Source organism: Vidua macroura, chromosome 4 (genome assembly GCF_024509145.1).
Source record: "Vidua macroura isolate BioBank_ID:100142 chromosome 4, ASM2450914v1, whole genome shotgun sequence".
NCBI lineage: Eukaryota > Metazoa > Chordata > Aves > Passeriformes > Viduidae > Vidua > Vidua macroura.
The window spans coordinates 2350589-2377868 of NC_071574.1; the positions used below are offsets into that span (position 1 = coordinate 2350589).

At 50.2% G+C, this 27280-nt stretch overlaps 1 protein-coding gene across 3 annotated transcripts in view; it reads right to left on the reverse strand.

Annotated features, from left to right (window-relative positions):
* SEPTIN11 (septin 11) overlaps nt 1–27280 on the reverse strand; it is a 69236-nt gene continuing 41956 nt past the window's right edge. For 2 of the 3 annotated variants that reach the window (XM_053975275.1, XM_053975273.1), the window contains 9 exons: nt 19880–19994; nt 17655–17850; nt 16418–16604; nt 14579–14740; nt 12864–12960; nt 11758–11926; nt 8401–8533; nt 7798–7985; nt 1211–4657 (listed from right to left, as the gene is read on the reverse strand). In XM_053975275.1, coding sequence (XP_053831250.1) covers nt 4642–4657; nt 7798–7985; nt 8401–8533; nt 11758–11926; nt 12864–12960; nt 14579–14740; nt 16418–16604; nt 17655–17821 — 1119 coding nt within the window. In that variant the 5' untranslated portion in view covers nt 17822–17850; nt 19880–19994 and the 3' untranslated portion in view covers nt 1211–4641. Of the gene's footprint in view, nt 844–1210; nt 4658–7797; nt 7986–8400; nt 8534–11757; nt 11927–12863; nt 12961–14578; nt 14741–16417; nt 16605–17654; nt 17851–19879; nt 19995–27280 lie in introns of those variants that run through there. The other variant, XM_053975274.1, reaches the window with a different exon arrangement.

Consider the following 27280-nt stretch of genomic DNA (forward strand, 5'->3'; position numbering starts at 1 on the left):
CACATTTACAGGTTTTGTTTTTACCTTCAAGCAATCCTTTGGCACTTCTCAGACTTTTCAATTGAGTTCACTTCCAAAGTAAACAAGGTAGAAATTTTAACAACTTGCCCACATTCAGGACTGTTAAAAAAAATAATCACTCATTAGGCTTCATGACAACAAAATGAAGCCCTGGATCTAAGTGCGAGCCACAGCAGCTCAGCTGTACAAAACCAGAATCCTGCTCTGCCCATAGCGAGGCACAGCCAGAAAATAAGGCCTTGACTGTCCAGGACAGGCTCCATCAGTGCCACAGGATGGGGCATGCACCGTCACACAGTGACACACTGAGAACATCACCAGCTCTGTGGAGAGATTTCCAGCCATGCCAGAGGAGCGCAGGACGCCCTTGAGATGAAGCTGTGGCTTGAGGCAGAAATTAAATCCTCTAGCTACACACACTCAGCCCCAGTCTGTCATTCTGTGTGTCACCAGCAGCGCGTGCATGTTATGGCAAAAGAACACGGGGAGGGAGGCAAGAAAATCCAACTAACCCAGAGCAACGAGTCACAGTGTGGCCGAGCTCCCTCCGGCAGCCGTTCCCTCTGGCAGTGCTGGAAGCCTGGACGCTGTCGGAGGCGCGCCGGGAGCGGGCAGATCCCGCACAGACACACAGCACAGCACACCCTCAGACGCACGGGTGGGAACAAAGGGGGAAGGAGAGGAGGGCAGACGTGATGGAGGAATGAGATGGCTCTTCTCCTGGCAGGGGTGCCCGGATCCGCAGCTCTTCCAGTGCCCTACGGTCCACTGGGAGAGAGGGTGCGGGGGCTTTGGCAAGGTGACGGTTACATAAAGAAGAAGCTACAGAAAAAGAGAAAAACAGAAGAGAAAAGAAACAGAGGTTCAGAATTGAAATGAAAAAGTGAGGGTCAGGGGGGAAACAAAGGAGGAACAACATTTTAATATAAGTCATGGGGGAGGGAATGTACCGGGCAGGCGTCACACACATCACCTCTGGCCTGAGCTCCCCGGGACACCGGCTGAGGTGGGGAACAAGCTCATGACCACCACAAGAAGCGACTGACAAACACCAGCACGAACCTACAGAGGCACCTCAAAGGCACAGAACAACCTGCTGGGCAGGCAGAGGCTGACAGGTGACCCTCCTGTCGCCCCCACCACAGAATGGCAACAGCAAACGTCACAGAGGCCACGCAAAGACCAAAGCTTTGGGTAAAAATATATTTCCTCTCCCCACTTCAAGTGTTGGCACTATTTGGGTCTGCAGCCTGAAGCATATACAAGAAATAACTGAGCTTATGCTAGAAGGTTATTATTCCATCTGTAATTCAAAAACTGAAATATTTTAACATCAAATAAAGTGACAATATCTAACAGATGCATACATATCATTTGCATTAACACTGTATGTAGGTTACACAATTGTTTAGTTACAAACATGGGTTATTTTCCAATAGCAAGGTAATAAAGTCCTACATCTATGGTTTAAGGCAATCAGGATATTAAAAATACAAGATTTCTACCGCTGTTCACAGCTTTGTTTCCCGTTAATTAAAAAAACCCTTCATGTTTGTAGAGCTCCGTGCTGGCACACGCTGGCGAGAGCACCACAGGTATCACACCCTGCACACGCAGCCCGGGCCCTCGGAGAAGGGACACGGGAGGGGACTGGAGCCACAGGGACACATCTGACGTGCTCACACACAAAAAGACACTCCCGTCTGCACTCGGAAGGGTTGGGAGAAGCAGAAGGAGAGCTGCCTGCAGAACCACGGGTCCTGTTTAACATGGACGTCCTTCCAGGGAGACACGCAGCTCCCTGCTGGGATTTCAAGCTGTCAGAAGCAGGAGGGGGTGACAGGAGTGGCAGCTCTCCAGCTGGAGAGGAGCCCGGGCTGGGTGCCGGTGCCTGCTTTCCGCTGTGGCTCCTGGAGCGCCGCAGGAGATGCATCTCAAGACGATGCATTTCACAACCACGAGCTCCAAGGGCACCTTCCTACTCACTGCCCTCCCTCAAAGGAACTGTGTGATCCCCAGAAGGTTCTGGGGGAACAAGCCCTTTATCCATCTCTCCCACTGCCTGCCAGACCCACATGTGGCCCCTTCTCCACAGAGCAGCCCACAGCCCCTGGCAGAGACCTGGACTGTCTTTGCTTTTCCATTCTGGGGGTTTGCTTCATGCCCTAGGAACATCACCATCCCAGAAAAAGCTCCTTTCAGCGTGCTTTCCTGCTCCTCTGTATTAGCCTAAGGACTGAAATCCACCTTGTGAGGAACATGCAGTTTTAGGGGAGTTTTAACTGCCCCACTTACAAGTAAGTGGACTTGGAGAACCTCCCAGAAAAGCACAGCTGCTCTCCTGTCAGGAGCGAGGCAGGAAGGGTCAGTCTCTTCCTGCTGTACTTACATGCAGAGGTGAAAGTACATCCAGCCAGACCTGAGCTCACCATTCACTCCACGCACATCAGGGGCTACTGGGAAAAAAGGCACGGGGAAAGAAAAGCAACAAGAGCAGCAGGAACAAGCTAAACATGGCCCAGGGGTCCAAGATGGGGGGAAAAAAGTAATTTCCATCTCCTCTGGCAAAAAAACCAAAACAGTACCTTTGACATCTTCAAGTTTGTGGTTTATTCCCAGTTTCTCCAACACAGCTTGTTTTCTGCTGGAGAAAAGCTCAACCAAAAAGACACTAATGCACTTGGCCACAGCTTTCTGTCAAAAAGGAAAAGCTCAGCTCAGCTGATTTCCCCTGCTAAACATCCCTTGAAGGGCTGTTAAATGAAGCAGGAGAAATAAATGTTAAAATTAAGTTTTCTACTTGGCACAAAACACTGGTAATTAAGAAGATGACATGCACAGAGGCAGCTGAAGCAAAGCATATTGCCACAAGCACTCCGTGATGGGCATGTGATGTGACTGTAAAAAACTCATGCAAACAACTCAAACTTCTTCTTTCATAACTCAAGATTTTAAAGCTGAGTTTGCCAGAAGCCACAAGAACCAGAATTTCATTTTTCCAACTAACCCTGCAGCAAACCTATTTAACCTGATGAAAAGTGCATAGTTGGCAACTCCAGGAGGGGGGGGAAAAAAACCCAAACAAAAAACCAAAAAAATAATACTTTTAAAAACAACTTAAAAAACCTAAAATAAATGTAATTTTTTTTAATGATAAAAAAGTCAACTGTTTTATTTTCAGCTTATTTATCCAATTTTGCTGTCTGTCCAAGACATGGTACATAGATATCCTCTTCCTGAAGCCATGTTTAAGTGGTGAGGGTTAAAAAGCAAGACAACCCATAAGCTAGCCTCCAAGCACTTCCCAATCCAACACCTGAGGAAAAAAGGATGAAAAGAAGTGGGAATTCTGCCTTTTCTTTTTCTCCCAGAGAAATTCCATCCGGAAGCAGGCAAACAGCTGTAGTGGGAGACTCAGGTAGGAAGAGTTTAGTGTAAGAAGGCTTTTAAGAGACTGCCTAGCTAGCAGCAGAGCAAGTGCTGGCTGTGCACTGGCAGAGGAAGAAATCCAGGAGTCACAGGGTAAGCACAGCTCCCCACTCCTTGGGAAGGAAGGGAAAGACAGTCTGAAAGCAATGGCATGGGAAAAAAACACTTTAAACAGCCCCACTTCCACTGTCTGCTGGCTGGAGAGCGGGGCCTGGCTTACCCTACAGCTCCTTGGTGTGTCCTAGGGACACCTGAATGGGACATTATTCCTGCTGCAGGAGGTTTGGGGGCCAGTGCAGTGGCTGTTGTCCAGGCACCTTCTCTCCCATGACCTGGAATTCTGGATCCCACATGCTCCTGGAAGCTCCAAGAGGATGCTAAAGGCTCTGTCTTCCCCCTGCCCAGGCATTTGAATCCATGAGGGCTGCTAAGCCTTGTCAAGATCCCACCCATTGGAAACGAGGCAGAATTTTAAGGGAGGCTCCAAAGGTTTGAGACAAGTAGAGCAGTGCTGGGAATGGTCCTTCCCCCCAAGGCAGCTGTGGTGCTCGGCCGCTCCGCTGAGCTGGAAGGGAGGCTGGAAAACCAGGCCAGCACAGGCCAGGGCAGCCAGCTTGGAACAGGAACTAACACGAATTATCATGCAAATGTCACGGCATGCAAGGTCAGTTACACTTGGTTATCTACACACACCCCCCTCCCTCTCCCCTGCGGGGACTGGGGCTGCTGAACGCAGCGGCAGCTCCTGAAGGAACGTGGGTCAGAATAAACTCCAGCTTCAGCCATGGCCTGGGCTGGCTGGGGCATTCCTACAACACTCATTCCCTGGGGCTCCCACAGCACAGCCAGCAGCACTGAGAGCACCTGAGCCAGCCAATACCTGAACTGCTGACATCCAACTCTGACTCTTGGTTCAGACTGGGGGCCAAAAATAATTTGCTGCTGATGGTTTTGGTGAGAAAAACGCATGGTGCCATCATTATTACCTCGTCCCTCCACCCACCCCTGAACTTCCACTCGCATACAGTCCTGCGCCCAATCCCTCTTCCTTCTTGTTCCCACTATGTTATTAGATGAGTTAATAGTTATTCATGTTAAAAAATGGAAAAAAAATATAAAATGAAAACAGATGGCAGAGACACATTACTGCAAAAGCAGGTGAATGCAGGAACATCCTTGGCTCGACAGGCTTTATGTGAAGCTTGCACTGCAAGTTAAAAAAACAGAACAAAAAACAAAAAAGTTAGCACTAATTGAACTCAAAATGCAAAAAAAAAAAAATAGAGAAAGCCAGGAGAGCCAACACCAGCAACCCGCTCCGGTGGGTGGGCATGCAGATGGATTATGGAATTACAAAGAAATTCAACCTCAAGGCTGGGCTCTATTCCAGCCTATGACAAGCAAAAGTAAAAAGAAAAACTGGGGGGACAGAACTACTGAGCAACAAACGCTGTAAGCTGGCCCAGGTTACAGCCTGTCACCACAGAAATTGGTGGCTTTAGGGCTCATTTGTTCCCAGCTGGGACATGGGTGCAGCTTGGGGTACTTCCCATGGGCATCCTTGCAGGAGGGTAGCTCAGGTATCTCACACCTGGACACCAGGATGTCTCCAAGCACTTCGGCTTTCACAGCCAGGTCAGATCCTCCAGGCACCACCAAACCCCTCTTTTTGCAGGGTGTTGGGCCAGGCCCTGACATGGGTGTTGCAGCTCAGGGACTGCATGGTCCCTGATGGCCAGACCAGGCACATTGGACTGGAAACTTAAGTGGAAAGGAAACAAAAAAAGGGTTCACACTTGGCTTCCAGAAGCAGCTTTAAATAAATGGAGACAGAAGCCAAACAGATGGTCCTGGCTCCTGGGGGGCTGCGGATGAGCAGCAAACACAACGGCACATGTTGAGGCATGTGGCCATCTAGCCAGCAGCAGGCGAGCACCAGAAGGCTGCTTGCCTCTCCCACTGGGTCTGCTGCCAGGAGCTCTCTCCAGATGGGTCAGGTTGGAAGCAGAGTCCCCTACAGCAGGAGCTCAGCTCCATGTCCAGGCCAGTGCCTGAGTCTCCTCTGCAGCCACCCCTTCAGCGCCCGAGGGACACAGATGTGCTGTCCCCCAACACTGCTGCTGTCAGACCAGAGCCCTGAACTACTCAGATAAAAAAAAGAGTACAAGCTAGAGAATTTCTGGAGGAACAGTCTGGAAATCAGGAAGGCCAAGCTCTCCCTCATGGAGTCAGGCCAGCAGCAGATTTCACCCTGAGCCTTCCCTCTGGCATGCACAGCACAGTGGAAAGTCTCTCTCGTCCAAATCAGAGAAATCTGATCCCACCTTGAGAAAATAAAGCATTCCCATGAATTACTTTGTGGGGAGGCTGCAAGGGTCGGGCATGGCAAGGATTTCCTCTGGCAACTGCACAAGAAGCACCGCAGGCCATGGCAGCAGAGAGAGAGAGGCTGGAAGCCTTAACTACACAAACTGCAGCTCCACATTAGAGTGCAAGGAGAAACTGAAAGCCTTTAGAAAACCAAGGCGAGCTACAAGGCAGGAGCATCAGCATTTCCCTTTAAAGCCTCTGTTAGTAACTCTGTCACTAGAGAACACCTGCAGCAGGTACAGCACCTGGCGTGGAGCGACACAAAGGACACACTAAAACACGGGCATGTTCCTCGAGGCTGGATTTCTGTGAATGCAGCAGCAAAGCAGAACCTGCGTTTGTCACGGTCGCTGGGAACAGCCCTGTCTCACCCACAAGGCTGGAACCAAACAGGAGCTCACACTGACACCACCCAAAGGGACACAACTCCCCAGACCATTCTGTACTGCACTGGTCCTACAGCTAAGAGATGAAAAAAATCTGACTGCGCAGTTCTTGAAAATATTAGGCTACCAACTCTGAGGGATAAGGACAAGGGTCTTTGAAACTTTCTATTCTTTTTCGGGAATGCATCGCCATGTCTGAGATCTCAGGTGAGAGAAGACGAGTGTCCCAGCTGTCTGCAGCAGGGTGTTTCAGCATGCCTGGGCCTTAGCTGCTGACACTGGCTGGCTCCAGTGCTCAGCCTGACGCGCCTGGGTCCGGTCTGTAAGGAGTTCTCCCCGAGCAGAGCGTGCAGCACACAGCGCTCCACAGCAGGGCCCTGGCCACGTCCTCAGCCAGCACCGAGCAGCACGGCTCCATAGGAGCTACATCAATTTACAGCAGCTGAGGAAGCAGCCCCAGGCCCTCCCCACCTGCCCGGGCAGCAGCGGCCAGCGTCGGGCACCGAACCGGCAGCAGCGACAGGGGCCACGCAGCCAGGGGCAAAGCTGTGAAACCCCAGGGCATCTGCAGCACAACTGCTGCCACACAGCCCAGGCCAGGCTGCAGCTCCCAGCCTGGGAGACACAAGTGTCTGAGCCACACCTCTGCTGGCACTTGGCTCTTCCAGGGGTGACACCACCCGTGTTACTCTAAGGAACACCCCCTTCTCTCTTGGGCAGTGAAAGCAGCGTGGAACTGTCATTTTTGTGTGTGGGTCAACCAAGTGTTTTCCAGTGAGATTGGCTGCACCTCCAGCTTTCCCAGTGGCAGGTACCAACTAAGCACCCTTAGCACAGGTGACTCACTATGGACTTGCATGAGCACCCTCTCACTAGGAATGGGAAAAGCCAGGGGAGGGCAAGGGGTTACACTCCTAAGACACAAATATAAAATAGTAAAAATCAGTGCCATGATCTTGACTAAAAGGTAAGAGTTTCTTAGCTTATTATGTCAACTTGATACAACCACAAATGCCATTTAACTGCAATTACGGTACCGTAGGAGTTTGTTTTTCTAAAAAAAAAATACAAAACCAAAGCTTCTTGTCTTTAAAGCAAGCTTCCAAGTGTTCACTTTTGGCACTAGCATTCCCCATGTAAAAAAATAACATGGTGGTATGGGTTTCTAATTTATTTCTACTTACAACTATAACCTTAAGGAATGGGAACTGGAGACTACCGGTGAAATAAAGAACAGGTACCAACTCCCTTAATAATTCTGGCTCAGGCAGAAAAATCTGAGTCCAGAACATCCCATAGTTCCAGAAGATGCTGGACAGATCACAAACCAAAACTCCACCATCCAAATTGCTCCCCCACACCAGTCAGACTTGAAGATAAAATTTGAAGGTACTCCTCTAGAGAAAAATTAAGATCATGTCCCTGGCCCACCCTTTAGAAAAAAAATATTTTATTTGATCAGGCTGAGAAAAGGCCTGTTTCCAGTCTGGTAATGGGGCAAAGCAAATACAGACATGCAGCAAGAAAGAAAAAATCAACCTCCCAAAACTTGTAACAAACCCTACAAAGGGTATGGGTGACAGCCGCTTACTTTTTCTTGTCCTTGTCTTTCTTGGTTTGTTGAGAACCTGCCTGCTGAGCCTGTGACTGTAATAGCTGAGCTGCTGCCTTCTTCTTCTGAAAGTTATTCAGCTCTTCCTCAAGTTCCTTCTTTTTGTCTTCCACCTTTTTCTTCTCCTCTTGGTGAGTCCTCTTTAGGTGGTCAAACTTTTCGTGAAGCTGCCGGGACAGAGACAGTGAGAATCTGCTGGGAACAGAGCAACGTTCCACCCTGATTTACTGGTAATGATGCCCCAAGTGTTCCTGCTGGCACTGAGGCCTCCCTGCACTGCCATCAGCCTGTCCCCTGCAGGTAACACTCACTGGCACACACAGAGCAGGAATTTCCATTGTTCTAGGAACCCAGCAGGCCTCTGGACACTTCCACGCCCCCATATTCCATCCCTCAGTGCTTTGTACCTAGTGGATTCTATCAGGCTCGCGCAGAGCAAGGGAACGTGGGCACTGAGGGCTGTACTCTTGTCTGCACCTCTGCAGCAGCACAAGGAGCAGCTTCCTGCCCCAGCAGGACATTTTCTGTAACAGCCCAGCCCCAAGCCCTCCCCGAGAGCCCTCTGAGTTCCAACATACTCACATCCTTCTCTGCTTCCTTCAACTCTGCTTCCTTCTCCTTCACTCGCATGACAAACATCTGCCTCATTTCATCCTCCTTCTTCTGGAGTTCGCCCAGGAATTCATTCCTCTTGGCTTCATAAGTCTCTTGGAGACTGTTAAAAACACACAAAACCCAGTCAGAGCAGTGTTTCAAGCACAGCCAGGAACCTCCAGCCTTTGGAGACCTTAGCACTTAGGTTGCCTTGTCACAAAACACGGTCAGAGGCTCCATCACCTCCGCGAAAGCCACCCCAGCTTGCTATAGGTGGCAGCAGTGGGAGGCGAATGGAAAGGAAGAGCCGAGCTCCCTGCTCAGCTCCCGTGCACACAGGCCGACTGTCCCCCAAGAGAAGCAGCCTCTACCTAAGCGCCCGCAGCAATCCCCAGCGGTGATCCCTCGGAGCCACACCGCCTTCCCTTCTCCCTCTGTTTGTGCCAAGTCTCCTCGTTCCAAATGCAAGATTTGTGTAGCAGACCTGGGGTGAAATCTGCCCCCCCTGTAGCTCATTAGGCTCGACACTGACACAGAGCAGAACTCATTTCCACTACTCATTGCTAATAGATTCAGATCAGGGGTTTGATTTAGATTAAGCCACCCTGGGAGACCTCCCTTTCTCCTTAGGCCTTTCCAAACTATCAGCAGCCTTCCTACTCCAAATAGCCACATTACTGGACTGCTTCACTCCTCCTCTGCTCCTTGGCATTCCTTCATTTCCCTGACACTGAGATAGGCAGTGAAGATTTGGGACATAAAATACATTGTCCATGTACCTCTGAGATTTTTAAAGCCTCTTAGGAACTCTAAATGTCAAATTCCTCTTTTGTTTTATTCCTTAAATGGATTTGGATAGCCCAGCCGTAATGATAGTGTGGGAATGATAACTATTTCCCCCAAGAGGCATTTCTGAAAAAGCATTTTTTAAATGAAAACTCCACTGAAGTCACACACACACGTTGCATCCGTGTGCCTAAGGAACACATTAACTGTTGGGCCAGTGGAACATCCTAATTCCAACAAAGTCAAGCTTTTACTTTTCCTAGCAGTGTTGGGGGCTCTGATGCCCTTTTTATTGGTTGGGGTTTTTTTAAGGGGATGCAACATTGAGCTGGAGAACACAACTTGTCAGATTATGCCAAGCCTTGTATTTAACTCTGCTAATTAATAGGCACTTCACTTACTTCCTAAAATACCCTCCAGACAGGATGCCCAGAGCTGTTCTGGCACAGCACTGGCCGCCCCAGAGAAATCACACCATTCCACATGACCACACCAGCTTCCTACACACGGAAGCAAAAATACCGATTCTAAAAACAACAAAAATCCTTCCATGGGAGAGCAGGACAAGAGCTATCTTTGGATTCTCAGCTACATGCAAAACCAGACCTCTCACAGCACACAGACTTCAGGAGACTCAAAACAACATCTCCCTAAAACTCAGCGCTGGATTTAATCCTCTGACTGTGGACACTGAAATTTAAATTCCTAAGCCCTTGTGAAGGATCTGGCAAAGCCCGAGGGCAGGTGAGCCTTTGCTGCTCCGTGAGCACAAACTCAATCTGCAATTAGTGCCACACTGTCCTAGGGAGCAGCAGAGCTTCACGGAGCGAAATGGAAAGCTCTGCACTCATTGGCTCCTGGACTGCAAACCACTTCTTCCAAAGCTCACTTCCAAAGACACCATGCCGGGCGATGGGCAAGCAGGAAAAGCCTGGCAGGCGTGAGAGGGCCCGGGGCTTCCTGTTAAATTGTCCCCAGTTCAAAGCTTCATTCTCTGCCACAGTGACTCTGACTTCCAGAGGAGCCAAGTTCTCAGAGAAACTGGCCTGGCAACTCCCAGGCTGCATGTGGAAAAAAAACCAATTACAGCCCTAAGGAATAACAGTCTAAACCAACTGGGATCCCTGCAGCTTCTCACAGGCAAAGACGACAAGGGAATTGGCTTTTAAGTACACAAACATATAAACCTAAACTATGAGAGTTAACTTGATTTCCCAACACACCCCCACACACTGAAGGACGCCCTGGCAAATATTATTTGAAAAAGGAGCATTTTGAAAAGCTTAACCGGAGCAGCAAAGAATCCAGCCCACAACAGACAGAGGACAGCAGAAGGGTCTCTGTGCAGAGAGATGCCCCATTTCAAGGAGCTGATGCCTGCTGGGATCCTGGTGCTCCCTCCTGACCTTTTGCAGCCTGGCCAAGCAAGGTGGGGGGGTGGGTCTCAGACATCACCAGTGCCCCTTTTGCACACCTCACACAAGCCCCTACATGGTGCCAATGGTTCGCTGGGACCTCCTGCCCTGCTCCCCCTGGGATTTGCCAAAGGCTCCCTGTTCCTGGCTGATGCAAGCTGGCTGAAGGGCAGCAGTTCCTGTGGCTCCCAGGGCCAAGATGCAGGGAAAAGCATCCTTTTGATCCCTGAGCTCAGAGAGAACATCTCCCTCATTTCAGATATACATCAGCCTCAGCCAAACAGCTTGGGATCATAGGGTTTGTTTGTTTATTGGAGGGAAAAGGCATCCAGAGTGAACTGCTCTGAACTAGCACGTACCAGATGGAAAAATTCTGTACATTTTCATTTCCTTTCTACTTATAGCTTGGTCAAAAGAGGCCTCGTGTACAGGAAGCAATGGAAATTCCTCAGATTCCTCCAAAGGAAGGGCTGAGCCCATCTTAAGCCACTGCTCTCCAGAAAGGAAATCCAATAAAGCTTCACACTTGGGCTTAGTAACAGAACTGGGCTTGACTGATTCCAGCAGAGTTTCTGCTGCAGAAGAAGTGCAGCTGCATCAACTCAGCAAGTCAGAAACAAGACCCCACACCAATGCCAACCCCTGAAACACACGTGTGTTACAGGGGCAAACCACCACCGGTGCACTGGAATTCTGGCTGCCTTCACGGGAGGCACAGAGGAATGTGGGATGCTGTGAGGCAGGGGGTGCAATTACCAGGGAAAAGTTGGGGAGGAATGGGAAACAGGAAATGAAGGAAGAAAAACACTCCCTCCCAAATTCCCACACAGCTGTTTGTCCCTGGCTAATGGCTTGGGCTGCAGACCAATAAAGCTGTCTGACAGAATGAACTATGTGTTGAGTAATCAGCCAAACCTCAGGCATGAAATTGTGGCACCCTCTTCACAGCTCACCTTGGGCCAGCTGTGAAGAGCTCCAGGAGGGTCAAAAGATCATTTACCCCAGGATGTCCCCAATGCACGGGCCACCTTCCGGTCGCACAGACACGGCCGCGCTTCTCCTGCCCGGAATTTCAGGCAGCCCTGAGCAGCAGCAGAGCAGGCTGGCTGCACAGCACAGCACAGCCTGGCTTGCACATCCCTACCTGAAAGGTTTGCTGTCCGGATCCGTGTCCTTGAAGCCCATCTCCTCCAGCTTGCAGCGCCTGTACAGCTCGTAGTGCCGGGTGTGCGTCTGCTCCCGCAGGTCCTCCATGTTCACTCGGATCAGCATCTCCCGCAGCTTCACAAAGTCACAGTGGTTTTCATTTTCAACTGCAAAAACAACACAATATCCACAGAGAGAACACAAAACCCAGGAGCTGCGCTCCCCCCTTCCCTCGATCTGGGTCCCAGTGTAGCAAACCTCAGAGTTCTTCAGGCACACAAGCACAACTGCAAGTCAGCCCGCACCAAAATGCTTTGCTGAACTGGGGCTGAAGCCATCCCACGCCAGCACGGGCCCGAGTTCAAGGCCTGCACTGGATTTGCAAGATCTGTGCATTGCCCATCTGTCACAGGGCTCCCACCTCCCCATCCATTTTTGCACCAGCAAGGTGATGATCTGTTTGTTCACAGGATTTCACTTCCCACCCAAACCCACTCAAAATCCTAACACTCACAGGGGCTCACAGTGGCAAGGCTAAACTGAACCTCAAACTATCTGGTCCTAGTTTTCTGGGAACAGCAAGAAGCCAGCAGGATAGAGGTTGAGTCCAAGACCTCCCAAACACATCAGCTTCTTTCCTAACTGTTTTTCCCAGTACCATCCTCTGGTGAATACAGCTGAAGTCCCTGAAGCTGCTTCAGGGTCAGCTGAGAAGCCAGAGAGTTTTGCAGAGCTGCACTGTAAATGCTCCCCTGCAGCTTCCTGGGCCTTTCTCCAATGAGATACACAACTGAAGCCACAAGGAGACCATCACCATCTCAGTCCTGTACTTCTCAGTACTGTCAGGAAAGCAAGGATCGGCTCTGGATTTCTGGCAGCTTCAGTAAAGCCTGGGCTGCAAAAACTGCCCTGGCCAAACTCTGCCCTCCTGCAGGAAGGAGCTTTTGGCTCCATGTCCAGATGCCCGAGTTCACATCTAAGCTGTGCTCTCTCAAGCCAGATTTCAGTAAGGGCCATCCAGAGATAGAAGTAACAGAGCTGGTTATTCTTGGATCAGAAGGGGACTGAGGTGAGAAGACCTTGCTTGTGCCCTTGGTAACGTACCCTGCACAACTCCCCAGGGGTACTGCCTGGCTTTTGCCATCTTGTTGCCAATCTTCACTTCCTCGGTGCTGCCAACCACGGCAAAAGGAAGGTGGACCTACAAAAGGAAAGGGACAATGAGGCCGGGGATTTCCTTTGCTGCCTTGCCAGAGATTGTTTCTCAAGAAAGCTGTTTACTGGGGCAGCTCTGCTAAATTTAAGTTGTTTAAACGCCTTTGCAATTCGTCTGGTGTTTCAGGAAGAGCAACAGGACAATCTGGATGAGAAACTTGATCAGACTTAAAGCCCAAAATTCTGAAGTCCTAAAAATACAAGATAGGTACATATTTTCCATTTAATTACAAAGCACTACTGTCTTAAGCACGGAACAAGTCTTACAAACTGGAACTGAATTTGAACACTGAGAAAAAAGAACCGTGAAACAATAAAGAAGAAAATAAACTACATCCTCTCAGGAAGGCAAAATTCAAGGGGATTTTGCTGCGACAAAGAACTGCTAATGCTTCCTCTTAAACAGGGCAAAGCTGTGAGCAAGGGGAAGAGCGGAGCTGACCCAGCCCTAGGCTGACACGTCTGAGTCATGGAGCTCTGCTCCGTCCAGGTCTCTCTGTGGGTGTGGTGGTGACAATCTGGGATCTACTCCCAGAAGTGTGGCTGCTGCCAGGAAGGAGCTCGCCTCAGCTGCCAGCCCAGTCCAGCCCAGCAGAACTCTCCCTGCCTTAACAGCACCCAAAGGGGCTGGCTGTAAAGCTCTGGGAGCGGGAGCTGTGTCAGCCAAGCTGTGGTCACAGGCTGGGTGGGAGGGGAAGATGTCAGGGCAGAGGAGATGGCATTATCTGGCAAAGGGGTTTCCCAGCAGCCAGGCTGCACCTGAGGAAGGCAGAGCACTGCACACAATGCACCCTGGTAGAGCCACATGCCTTCTCTGTGCCAGCTTCTCCCTGCTCAAAACAGGAAGAGAGTCAATAGGGAGCTTTGGAGAGGGTCTAACATTTAGCTGGATAAGATAATTGCCCATCTACAAGCCGTTGAGCAGGAAAACTCACAACAGCCTTCAAGTAGCAAGGAAATAGCTTCATCTGAGTGCACTTGCTTTAGGACTGCCACATCCCCTTGGGGCCACTCAACACCTCACTGCCAGTGACCATGAGCTCAGATTCTTCCCTTTGCACCCTGAGTAAGGCCCACGGCAAAGAGCTGCTTCCCCTTGGTAACCCCCACTGAAATGTTAGTCTAGTTTAGCCCTGAGTGCCCTCAGCTTCCACCCCATGTCTAGAAGCAGGAGAGGAGGTGAATGCCAGAGCTGCTGATGGGCTGCAGAGTGCTGGAACATCAGTGCCAGTGCCCCGCTCCCAGCGGAAACCGAAACAACAGCGGCAGCAAATTAATCACCCCCACAAAGCAGCGAGTGGTCGTTTGGGACAGGAAGGCCAAACCTCAGCTCTCTGCCCTGACCACTCTGGGGCCCTGCCTCCCATCCTCTTCCTTTCCTGAGACAGGAATACTGCAGCAGGGGAAGGATGTGAGACCTGCAACGGGGGAGTCGTGTTTGTCACACAAGGAAATGTAGCAGACCAGGTATCACCAGCCCCCAAAAGCGTTCTGGCTGATGTCTGTGCTTAAATTGCAGTTTTTTAAAGCTAAGCAAGACAAAGCACGGCCAGCAAGGACAGGCCTTGGCAAGGCAAGGACAGCCACCCCCCCAGGTAACATACACTCATGGTGGCATTGATCTCGGCCACCGTCTCCTCGTCGGTTGGGAACTGGTAGATCTGGACGCCGTTGCTGACCAGCTCGCTCATGATTTTACTCTTGAACTTGTGCAACTCGTTCTTTGCGATGGTGTCAGCCTTGGCAATGATGGGGATGATGTTCACCTGCAAGACAGGACAGCACTTCTGCAGCACAGGACTGCACAGGTTGTGTCTCTGGGAGAGGACAGAGCAGGACATGCAGTGGCAGCCCTAAAGTGCCACCAGCCAGCACCCCCAGCAGATGAACTTCCCTGGGGCTGCTGCTGCCAGCAGCACCACCTCAGGCAGGATTTCCAGGCAGCAGTGATGATGGTCTCAGAAAGAAGTCAAATACAATTTGGCAACATGCTATTTCCTGTCCTGTCATACTCCCCTCCTCATCCAAATTGTCTGGATAGGAAATGTTGTCATAGATTATTATGAGCTACTCAAAAAAAAAAAAAAAAAAAAAAAAAAAAGGAAATTACCATCTCTGTGCATTCCCTGGTACTGCAGCTGGCTGGATTTCTGCAGGAGCCACACTTAGGCACCAGCCTGTCACAGACCCTGGCTTGGGGTGTGTCACCAGGGACTCCAGAGGGGCAGCAGAGCTGCTGTCACCCCACAGGAGGTGGAAGCAGATGGTGCCTATCCAGCCCTGGGACACACAGGACTGGGGCTGGCAGTAACACAGGCACACTTCCCCTACCTGTGTGCCCTCATGTGCCCCTGGACATTGCTGCACTGCACCAGGGCTCACTTCTCCCTGCACAGCTCCGAGATGAAAGATCTCTTCTCTAGACAGGCTTCTGGCAAGGATAAAGAGCCTGCCTTCGTTCCCTTTCTCCTCCCTTCAGAGGGACAGCTTCTGCTTTTCATCTTGCAGGTTTGATTTTCCCTGCAACAGCAGGCAGAAACTGTACTGAGGATAACAGTAATATCAACCTACGTGGAGGGATTTTAACTACAGTACTTGAAAATCCTCTTCCATTACATCACTTAATTCTGTTTGGAGTTATTAAATCCACCTTGGCCAAAAGATAGAACAGGAATGTCAATTAGCTTACTTGGGATAAATCTCCATAACCTTATTTTCGGTTGAAGAAGGCAAGGAACTGTCTCCATTACCACATAAAACCCAATCGATTGGCCTCTCTAGGAAACAAAGAACCACTGTCATCATTGATGGCCCGCAGAATCAGGATCCAATGAGCCGAAGGTGCACAGTGGACTGATTTAAATTGCTTAATCATGATGGAAAGGAGCACAGAGAAGGCTCAGTTTAGCGACTCAGGCTCTACGTTTGTACTTTAGTTATTTTTCCTAGAAGAAATGCAATCTCCTTTGAACCATGACTTAAACCAAGCCCATGAGGGTACCTGGAAGAGCTGATGCCAAGTAACATTTACTCAGATTCTTGTTTATGATGTTACAGCTAAACACCACTACATTTGCCATAGCAGATCAAATCACTGGTTTTGTCTAGTTGGATGTGGTCAGAGCGAGCAGACACAGCACTTCCATTTGTTTTTCACTGATGAGAAAGATGACCTCAGCTGTCTTTATTGACTTTAAAGATGAGCTGGGGAGCACACGGTCAAGCTCCCCACCCAAGGCAGAGCTGGAAAAGAGCAGGAGTCCAAACCTTGAAGAAATCACTGAAGCATGTGAAGCAGAATAATGACTCGTCGTAGCAGCTTGCCCAAGGTACACTTCTCACGCTTTTTGTCCACAACTCTCCACTACTAAACCCAGACATGACTTCCCTGAGCAGATGGCAAGATAATGAAAGCAGTACAGGGTGACCCAGGCAGCAAGTACCTTACTGTCGAGCTTCTTCATGGTGACCAAGTCCAGGGACTTGAGCGAGTGTCCGGTGGGAGCAATGAAGTAGAGGCAGGCGTGGATCCGCGTGTCGTGGTAGTTGAACAGGGATCGCTTGATCTTCAGCTCTTCCTGCAGGTAGGCTTCGAACTGTGCGTCGATGTATTCTACTATAGGCTTGTAGCTGGGGAGACAAGGCACAGAGAAAACCGGGAAATTGGCTGCTGGGACCACACTGGCCACTGATGGACACTCGGGAGCTCTGTATGGTAGAGGACAAGCACTCCTTTCAGGACCCTCCCCACCAACCTACAGTCCCTCCTTCACAAGGGTGCCTTTCCACTCGGTGCACAGGCAAAGTACAACAGACATGACAACCCTCGATTTCAGGAATGGAAAATACACAAGACTGCTACCCTGAAAAGCAATGCATTTGGCAGTCTCTCCAATTAAAGTCTGAGCTGCTGCTCTGCTAATCTCACTAAACCACTAGATGAAAATCATCTAACAAAAAAATTTAAACATGAAATCGTGACCTACCTACCCCCTAGCTTGTCCAAAATCTCATCATCTTAAAAGAGGGAAGGGAGAGTCACAACGTAAGAGGGACTTTTCAGGAATTGAAGCCTGTGAGCAAAGCTCAGAAGATAACTGTACCATTCATGGACTTTGATGGGATCATTCTTTTGGAGAAAAAGTAGCTCATGCAGTGTAACATGTCCTTATGCAAATCAACTGTTTGTGCTGCTGCAAAGAAAACTGTTCCATGTGTTTCCCCTCCACCAAGGGCAGCTTGACGGATATCACTAGACGTGTCTGTAAAATGACTGCCGCTCTGGTTTCTTGGCTTATGGAAGTTCTGTGTCTGACCACGAGACACTGAAAACCTCAGAGACACATGCAAGGAAAGCACTAAAGCTTCACACTGGGAGAAATATTAGAGAAAGCCCCATAAGGAAAGCAGAGCAAAGGAGGACTGGGAAGCCTCAAACTGGAGGACAGAGCAAATTGCACCCACCACAGCCGTATGTGCCAGGACACACCACAGCAGGAGCACAACAGCTCTCCCTAAGCCCTGCTGCCCTGGGCCTGCCCACGGGCTTAGGCAGGAGCAGCATCCAGAACAGGGAACCACCCCCAGAACAGCGAGGGACCTGCTGCCCACAGAGGGAGGCCCTGGAGACCTCAGAGCGCACCAGCACCGGGATCTCTCTCCCGGCAGAGCTCGGATTACCTGTCATCCTTGTTGATCTGATCGCCAAACCCCACCGTGTCCACGATGGTCAGCTTCAGCCGCACGTTGCTCTCCTGGAGCTCGTAACTCCGCGCTTTCAACCTGACGCCGGGCTCGTTGTGCGTGGCGGGCTCGCTCTCGAACTTGGTGTTGAACAGAGTGTCCATCAGCGTGGACTTGCCGATGCCGGTTTCACCTGAGCAGACAGAGGAAGCGTCAGGACGGCGCCGCTGCTCTCCCGTGCCTCCTTCTCTGGCACGTTCGCCACGTTAAGGAGTTACTCCCCTTGGGTAGCGGTGGAATTAGGCTACATGCACATCGCTAAGCAAGATAATCCCTGCGGGAACAGATGTCTTCAGAGACAGTCCCCATCTTTACCAGTGCCCCAGAGGACTGATGCAGGAACTTTCTTTAGGGTAGCAAGTTCTTAATTCTCTCAACTCCACGTCTGATTCCCTGATTTTGTTTCAGCCTTTTTAAGGCAGTTTTGTTGTCTCAAGAAGATCATCCAAAACCCATAGTGCAACTTAAGACAATAAAAATCTGAGACACAGAAACATATAGGGAGTTCTTAAAAAAAAAAGGCACACTGCTTAAATACCAACTTTTTAAACTATTACAGTTTCACTAATCCCCGGTGCAATTAGTAACATGGACGAAAGCATTAGCCTAAATCCCATTTTTCAGTCAAAACCATTTCTTAGCAATTACACTCTCAAACAGCTATTGCTACCCGTGCTGTGAGCAGGGGTGGGCTGAGGCAACTCACACGGAAAGCCAAGTCCTAAACTGATGGCACAGACTGCCCACGGCTGAAGCCACAAATTTTAGGGAGCACCTGATGTGAACTGCTGTGCTGTATGCCAGATCGGCTCTGTAGCATTTCACATCCCAATTAGAAGTCTCACAACACTGAATTTAACCATGTCCTCTCTCAAATCACAACTTTAAACAATAATTTTTTTCAGGGCTGAGATTTCTGTTCCTTGGCCAGCTGCAGCAGTTTGCGTGAAACTTTAATATGGGGTGAAAATCCGTGGACGGGCACATTTCACAAGGAAAAAAGAGGTGGATCAAATTGCTAATGGAGACATATTAAGTCACGCTAAGAAAGGCATATTTACTTCAAGAGAGAAAGGCAATTAATTTATGCCATTTTGATCAAAGAGCTGCCTGCTAATCGGGCTGTTCCCTGCTGGATTGAAATGGTTTCATGCTGCTACGAGAGTCACATGAGGGTTGGAAGCTCAAGTGTGCAGGAGTGCAACTATTCTCTTATCTCCTCCTTTCACACACAAAGCTACAGAGAGGAGTCGGGTTTGCTAGATTTCTTTTCAGGCAGCTCACAGAAATCCTCCATTTGCTGTAGAAAAACCACAGTCAGAGGGTTGTGGGGTTTTCCAGCTAATTAATGTAACTAATTAGAAGGGACAATACTCCCCCCTTGGAGGCTTAAACGAACAATGGATGCAAAGATGATGCTTGCAGCCTGCACTGCCAAGCTAAGAGAAAAACCCAGCAGTTTTGTCCCTTTACAGAACCAAACTCTGGGTTCACTGACAAGCCAAAGCTGGCTTGGCTCACAGCTCCCTGGGGCGGATAAATGGATTTCCAACTGCGGAGTATCCACAGAGTACCAAAACAGCAGCTACCTCCCCCACAGCCAAGAGGAGATGTTGCCTCCTCGTATTTCACCCTGTGAACAATTTGGGAAAAGTAACTCAGGCTACTAAACCAACTTCCAGATTAAATACAGCGGAGGACAGGTGACAGGCTTTGTTCTCCAGTACATCATTTGGAGACTAAAAATGGCATCGTTTCCAAGTGGAGAAGCTAAGAATGTAAGGATACAGGCAAACCCTGGAAGGGAAGGAATGCAATTTGGTGAGAGACAGCCTCCACACCCAACCCAGAGAAAAGCAGATTTAAGTTAACATCCTTTCAAAAATACATTTAGTGCCCAAGTTGACTCAGTTTCCTTACAGGCAGCCTTTGGGGAAAGCAGAACTGCTGGATGATCCAAGGGACAGATTTTAACAGCTAGCAATTGCCATGCTCTGACTCAGGGGACAGGGCAGAGAAAGGGGAAAGGGGAACACTAGATTCCACTGTGGAGCAGCTCAGGGAAGACAAGCATGGCCTGCAGTGCCTCAGCCCTGCCCTGGGCAGGTGGAGAAGGTGTGAATGTGGGGCTGTGCCCCCTGAGGGGCCAGCAGGTGACCTACCCACACACAGGATGTTGAAGCAGAAGCCCTGTGATGTTGACTTGTTGACCAGCTGGTCCGGGAGGCTGTCGAAGCCCACGTGGCCGGACAGGGACAGGTTCCTGAGGTCATCGTTCTGTAAGAGCCAGGAGAAAAGCATTCAGCAGGGTTACAACACCTCTGGCAGGAAAGAAGTCCTGTCAGAACTGTGTTAAGGACACAGAGGCTTTTGGAACGCAGGATCTGTGTCTTGAGTGTCCCTCCCAAATGCATTCTCCTTTTCCTTCTATCCATCTCTGCTGTGGGGCTCAGGAGCTAAAACATCCCCAAGTCAAACACCATCACACTGGTTCTCTGTGCCTGCCACCAATAAACCATGATTCTTTACCAATCTGCAACACTCAAATGCTGTTTCAGAGGCCCCAGCATCCCATAGGATTACCCTAAGATTATTTTGGCAGACACCTGGAAAAGAGAGTGGAACACGGTCAGAGCTACCAGTTTCTGTTCAGCTGGGGAAGCAGCTGAGGCTGCCTCCTTCGTGTCCACTGCACAGCTACACAGCAGAAAACAGCCAAACTTCCACTTCAGAACTTCCCCAGCAGCATGGGAAACGCCCCAAACTTCCCAGTGAGGCTGGCCCCCTCAAGAAGCACACTGAGGCATGACACAGGTTGTGATATGGCCCTGCTTGCAGCTCCAAAAGCTACTCCTGATAGACACCTGTGTAGGCGAGCTGAGAGCCAAGGTGGTGCTTCCCTTGGCTCAGTGTGCCAAAGGGAAGGAGCAGCTCTCAGACTTGCTCTGTCCTCCCAGGCCTATAAGGGAAATGCCAACATTCTTGCCCTTTTCCTGCAACCCTTCCACAGCAGGACACAGCTCAGATAGCAACTGTGCCACTAAAGCCAGCTGAAACTCTTTCCCGCTTTTCCAGGAAGGGAATAAAGCGAGCCTACTGCTCTGCCACGCCTTGGTTTTTACAAATAACCTCATCTGACACGAGGTGAGCAAGCAGGGCACCGTTCCCAGCATTTCTTGTGTGACCTACAAAGCCCCTGGTGCTGCCTGTGCATGTCCTCAGCAGGAAAAGAAGCCAGCCAAGGCAGCCCAGAGGTGCCAGTCACCCCTCGTGACTCGCTCTCCTCCTCAGCTGCTCAGGGGCTTGAGCTGACAACATCCAATACCCCAAAGCTGTTCTGTGGAGGGCAAGGGAGCAGCACAGACCTCGCAGAAGGGAGGTCTGACACACTCCCCAGATTGTATCTGTGTCCTTCCCACAGCAGCTGTATGGCAATCCACACAGAAGCTCTGAGGAAAAACAAGCCACCCCAGTTACCCCTTCCCTGGCAAGTCACAGTTATGCCAAGGTCACAAGTAAAACAAGTAAACAAAAAAACCCCACAAACTCGTTAGACCTGGAGCAGCTGTGCCGTTATTTCCCAACATCTTTCTCCTAAAGTTTGTTGGCCTTAATTTGGAACCTTTCTTGAAACCCAAGCCCTTCCAATGGAGTCACTCCCCCCAGGCCACAATAAAGTACAGTTGTGGGCAGCCTCAGCCTGGTTTAAAGATGCTGGAAGTGCCAGCTTCTTTCCACAAAGTCAGTGGGCTTTGGACCAGACACAGATAACTCTTTGGTTTTTAAGAATCAAAAGCAGAGGAGGACTTCCCACTCGCTGCACAATTGCTGAGCAGCTCCACTTCCCTCCTCAGAACACAATAGACCAGCCACCAGTTGCAGGGAGAAACTAGTTACATTTGGGCTGAGTGCACAAAAACTCCCTGAGAAAAGCAACATCTCCAAGTGAAAATGTCTCAGTCTGTGCCAGGAGTCTGGGCAAAGAGCTCCTTTCTGCCATGCTGGCACACAGAGCCTGGCACCTGTGATAGACACCTGAGCCTTCTCTCAGCATCTAAACCAGGCTTGTCCATAGCTAAATGCCAATTTACCAGCCTGTTCACCTCCACCCCTCTGTGTGCTGTGAGCTACTCACCAGCACCACACCACAGAAGCTTAAGGTGATTAAGAGATGCCACCTCCTTCACTCAGGCTGGGTAAAGAAAAAACACCCAGAAAGACCATCACTTCATTCACCCCCAGTGGGGATTCCCCTGGAAAAGGCCCTGGGATTGATCTAAGATGTGAATGGGTTAAATTAAAGATTTGTAACATTAGTACTTTTGAAAAAAAAAAACCAAAACAAACACTGGGCTTGGGTTTATGATCAAGTGAAGGGAGCTCAGAGCAGATCCCAGAAAGCAGAAAGTGCCCATGACTCACAGGCTTCACACAAAGTGGTGGGTGATGAACATCCCTCAGCACAGCACCAGTATCTCTTTCCCTGATATATTTTGGGAAAGCAAGTACTGCCTCATCATCAGTTGCTCAGCAGGAACAGGAGTTAGACTCATCTCTCGCATCTGTGTCAGTTATTTTTGCTGCAGACCTTCTCTGGTTTATTCCCCTGCCCTTGCTTTGTTTGTTTCTCTGCAAATGGCAAACATCAACAATGGAATAAACAAAAACTATCTCCTCACTTGGCAATGCCAAGTATTTTTCACAGGCTATGCTGCACAGCAGGAGACAAGACTGGCCTGATATCTGCTCAAAACATCAAAACACTGGTGAAAAGATCTGAGGCATAGGCAGAGATGAAACACAAACGCCAGCATCCACCTCCCTCAGTGTTCCCAGGATGCAGCACATCTCCCTAAGCAGAGCAGACACAGAAAATAGCGGCAGCTCTGCACAAGGCCCACGGTTACACATTCTGGAGGAGGCAGGAGAGCCAAAGGAACTAGATTTCTAGCTCTCTCCTCCACACACAAACAAAGCCAGTTCTGCAGCATGCAGATGCCCTTGGAAAGACGACACATTTCTGGGGGAGCTTCAGGCTGCTTCTCTCCAGAGCAAAGAGGGGCACACGCTGCACAAGCACTTGCCACTGCAGCCAGGCCTCTGCTCCCGCTTTCACCCCTTCAACAGGATAGCTTCATCCACAAGGAAAGGAAGCCTCTGCTGGAGAGCAACAAGCCTGATTGCTCAGGGTATCAGCAGCAGAGCAGGCAAGTGAGTCACGCTTTCGGTCTGGCAGAGCACAAGTGTTGTAACAACAAGGGGATGCTAAGTCAGATGGCCCTGCCTCGCCAGCTGCAAACTGCCATGACAAACTCCCGAGCACAGTCAGTGGGCTGGGTTTGAGTCACCCCACTGAGAACTGGGCACCTCGGGCTGAAGAGCACTTGAAGGCTGACACGGCTCCTGCTCCACCCCAGAGCTCCTGTGTGCACCAACAAGCCACGGGAATGCTAAAGCATGGATTTGCTCCTCCTGCCACACAGCTCCTCTTCCAGAGGAAGCCAGCAGTGCTGCTCAGGTGCTTCAGCCCAAGTGGAAAGGCACTTCATCACACTGCCTCACTGCCTTTTTCCCAACCCCATCCCTCATTTGCCCTCAGATAGCAGAGCTCAGCACAGCTCCTCCCTTTGCCCCGCACTCAACTGGACTACAACAACTTCTCAGGAGTCACTCACAGACCCGCAGTCCTGGGAGAGGCCTTGGTAACCACAGACAATGTCAGTGTCTCAAGTACTGACCCCTTAGAAGCACACTAAAGGAGTAACTGCTTGGCAAGCACCTCTCCTTGCTCCCAGCTCCAGGATCCATGGATAAGATGAGCACGGGTAAAACTCATGGCAGCTCCACAGGCTCCTGCAGAGATCAGCCCGTTTGCACCAGATGTGCTGCTAGACTTGGGTGTCTGGAGGTTGTCACACATCAGAGAGCTTAAGACATTCCAAAAGCAGTCTGTATGCTTAAACTCTTCCTCAAGGCAGTCACGTATCCTTTACTGAACCCCACATTACAGGGCATCGTTTCCCTCCCTCTTCCCATACCATCCACAAGCAGGAAGTGATTCTGAACAGCCAGAGCTGTGCTAACCCCTACAAAAACTAAGGGGTGACATGAACAAATAAATGCTTGTTTCTTGGGAAGATGCTAATTGCTTGACTTCTCTTTGCAGAGAGCCCTACAAGGCATCCCACAGTCGATATTTCTTGGATCAACAACGACCTTCGAGCTGCTGTTATCACAGCTGCTGGTTTTAACTGCAGCAGGGGAAGGGAAGGGGTAAGTTAAGCAGAGACAGGCCCCCAGAGGCACAGCAAATACTACCTACCATCACTTTATATAAAGAGATTGATTGTCAGGCACTCACATCCCACTGCTCTTCATTTTAAGGGGGTAAAAATGCCTTGCAAAAGGCAAGAATGGGTTTGCAGCCTCAGAACCCTGTCACGGCTGTTTCAGATCTGTTTTTTTTCCACACATAGCTCCTGGTGGCAATGGTTTCACAGGTCAAGCAATGCTGTAATGGATGCTCTGTGGCAAACAGTGGGTTTGGCTGGACAGGAATCAGTGAAGCTATATAAAACAATTCAGCTGATGAGGCACGTGCAAGGAGAGTCAGCTCATTCCTCTCAAGCCACAAGGGCTTGGCATAGCCAGCAGGAATGAAGAGGAAGTTTTTCTCCTCACTGGCATCAGGAGCAGTGTATGGATGGGGAGCTGGAGATAAAGGTGGGTCCTATGTCACTCCTCCAGAGGCAGCCCAAAGCAGAGCTGAGTCTTCATGCTTCCGAAATTGTCTGGCAGCTGACTGGAAACAAAGCAAAGTTGCTCCTCTCCCATGCAGAAAAAAGGGCCAAGGAGAGAGTTCCACAAGGATATTTATTGTCCCAGTCTCCAGTCTGCTCTCCTCACTCAGGACTTACCCATGATGGTGGCTATTCCCCAATCCAAGCAAGCTCCTGGCTGAGCCCCTTTTGCTTTAAGGCTGCTGGCAAAACATTCCCCTTGGGCCCCTCCCGGCCCACTGCTGCTGGCGGCTGGGGGTCAGCTTCACACGGCCTCCCAAGAGTTAAAGAAAACAAAAACCAGCCTCAAATTCAAGAGGGGAAAAAGGCTGGTATGCAAAATATCGAGCTCAACCCCAAATATGAAGCAAGTGTTTAGTTATTTGAGGCCACACGACAGGAGGCACCTTCAAGAAACTCTAAAAGCTTTTATTGTTGTCAGCAGCTCAAATCAGCAACATTTTTGACTCATTACTTGGCCAAATCATCTTACATGCTGCATCCAAAGCTAGGGACCTCAGGGATAGTTTAGTCTGCTCAGATAAAAAGCAGCTCAGGCAAGAGCAGGAGCACAGAAGCAAGGAGTAGTAAGGAGGAGACAGATCTATTCCCCTCCCAGAGTTAAACCCAAGAGCTGATGTCCCTGCCAGCAGGGTACCAAGTATTCCCAGTGTCCATGCCAGAGCCAAGCTCCCTGTTCCTCCTAACAGCACCCATAATTCCGCTCCCCTTCCTTACACAGGGTTATGGGATGGCCAAACCCTTAACTGTTGGACAAATGGATTTATGAATAGTACAGGGAGAACATGGAAAGCAAGAACAACTCCCTTCCCCTCCTCGGCATGCAGGGAGGCCAGAAGAAATGGGCTGATAGCAACCAATCAGTTAATCAGTTCAGAAAGAGAGGAAGGACTTCTTGGCTGTTGTTTCAGGGTAAGATAACCATCAGTGTCACCAGCAGAGGAGGGGGAGTTCCTGGCTCCATGCTGCTGCTGGCTGGCTGCAGGCTCGGGCAAACGTCTGCACAAGTTACTCAAGTCTGGGAGGTCCTTGGTTGTTTTTCTTCCCCCTCGCTTTCTTTTTTCCCCCCCTTTTCTCTCAACAGGGAGAGCAGACCCCTGTGGAAGGCATGCTCTCATTCTGTACATTAATGTGTCAATCAAGCCATGAAGATCTGTGCCTCCCTCCCTGCCCCCAACCCACCAGTGACTCACTGCTGCAGCTCTTGTCCCTGAGGGATGGACTGCAGGAAACCATCTTGATCTTCCTGGATAAAAGCTGGCACCAGCTGCAGCTGGCCTAGGGACACACAGCTCCTCACCAGTCCCCTGCCCCAGCCCTCCAGCAACATCTACCACAACAGCAAGGAGCCAGGTCTCTACCCCCAGGAACAGGGAACGCTGTCAGCAGAGCTATGCCACATATGGCTCCCTTGCTCATTGAACAGGGAGGTCACGGGGAATACAAAAAGGCTTTCCCTGAATATACTGGATTTTCCTTTTACTCCCCAAGAACCAGGATGGCAGAAAAGGTTATTTTGTGGCAGGAAGGCCGGGAGCAGCTTGACCAACAATGCACTGGGCAGCAGCAGATGGGGAAGGGCAGGTTTGGGACTTGTGCTGCCCCCCCTTGCAGAAAATACTGCTCCACAGATAAAATCTCACGGGTCTGGGGAACCTCCAGCCAAAGGAGGCTGCCACCGAGACAAAGCAAGGGGTTCCCCTGAGCAGATGCCCCCAGAGACTTGGGTGATGCTGGTCACATTTCCACAGGCAGTAACACACGGGAGCGATGCTCTCTCCGGGGGATGGGAAGCACAAGGCCCACCTCCCGGACACGCAGCACCAAATACCCTGGTTTCCAGCGCTCGCAGCTGCGAGTGTTAGCCCCTGCCACAGGGCAAGGACACGCTTCCCGCGGCCCATCCAGCCCCGCTGGTCCCGCGCCCCCGGGGCACGCCGGCAGGGAAGCGAGGGGAGCTGCTTACATTGGCAAGCTGCAGCAACTCGGCAGGAGCACGGAGGGAAAAGGATAGAGTTGCATTCTTCTGGAAAGAGGGAAGTCAGCAAAATCTGACAATTCAGGAGGGGCAGCAGAGAGTGGGAACGAGCATTTGTCTTACAGGCAAAATGTTTGGCTAAAGGTCAGCACAAGCTCAGAGCGCTCACAGTTCCATGTACGCCAAGAACTGACATAAATGACATTTTCCTCCATAGGTTTCCAAAAACCACGGACCTTTCTATTTGGAGGCAAAGTGACTAATGCTTCTAACAGCCCCTGATGTCACAAACTGCTAACCAGCAAAAGAAAAAAAAAGCTGGACTTCAGGGATGATAAGGACCATATGTGCATTCCAGCAAGGCTTGTAAACTCACTGAAGGGAAAAAAAAAAAAAAAAAAAAGAAAAGAGGAGAGAGGAAGGAAGGGAAAAAAAAAAAAAAAAGACATAATGTGACAAACAAGAATGAAGACCATCCAAAGGCAGAGCCCAATGAGAACCAGATGCTCTCTGCTTCTCTGGCCAATCTCTCTGCTGACAGGAGGACGACGTGCAACTGCCTCTCTGACCGCCTGTGCGAGGCTGAGGGCATAAAATGGGAGCTGCTGCTCCTGCCAGCTGCCCACGCCGGCCCTGCGCTCCTCCCACTTCAGGAGACAGTGCGATGCCACGCACAGGGAAGGGCAAACCCACCCCTTGGAGCATCCCCACCATTCATTCCCCCAGCCAGGCACAGCGCAGAGAGCTGCACGTTCCTTCGCGTGAAACGCTGCACAGTGACACGG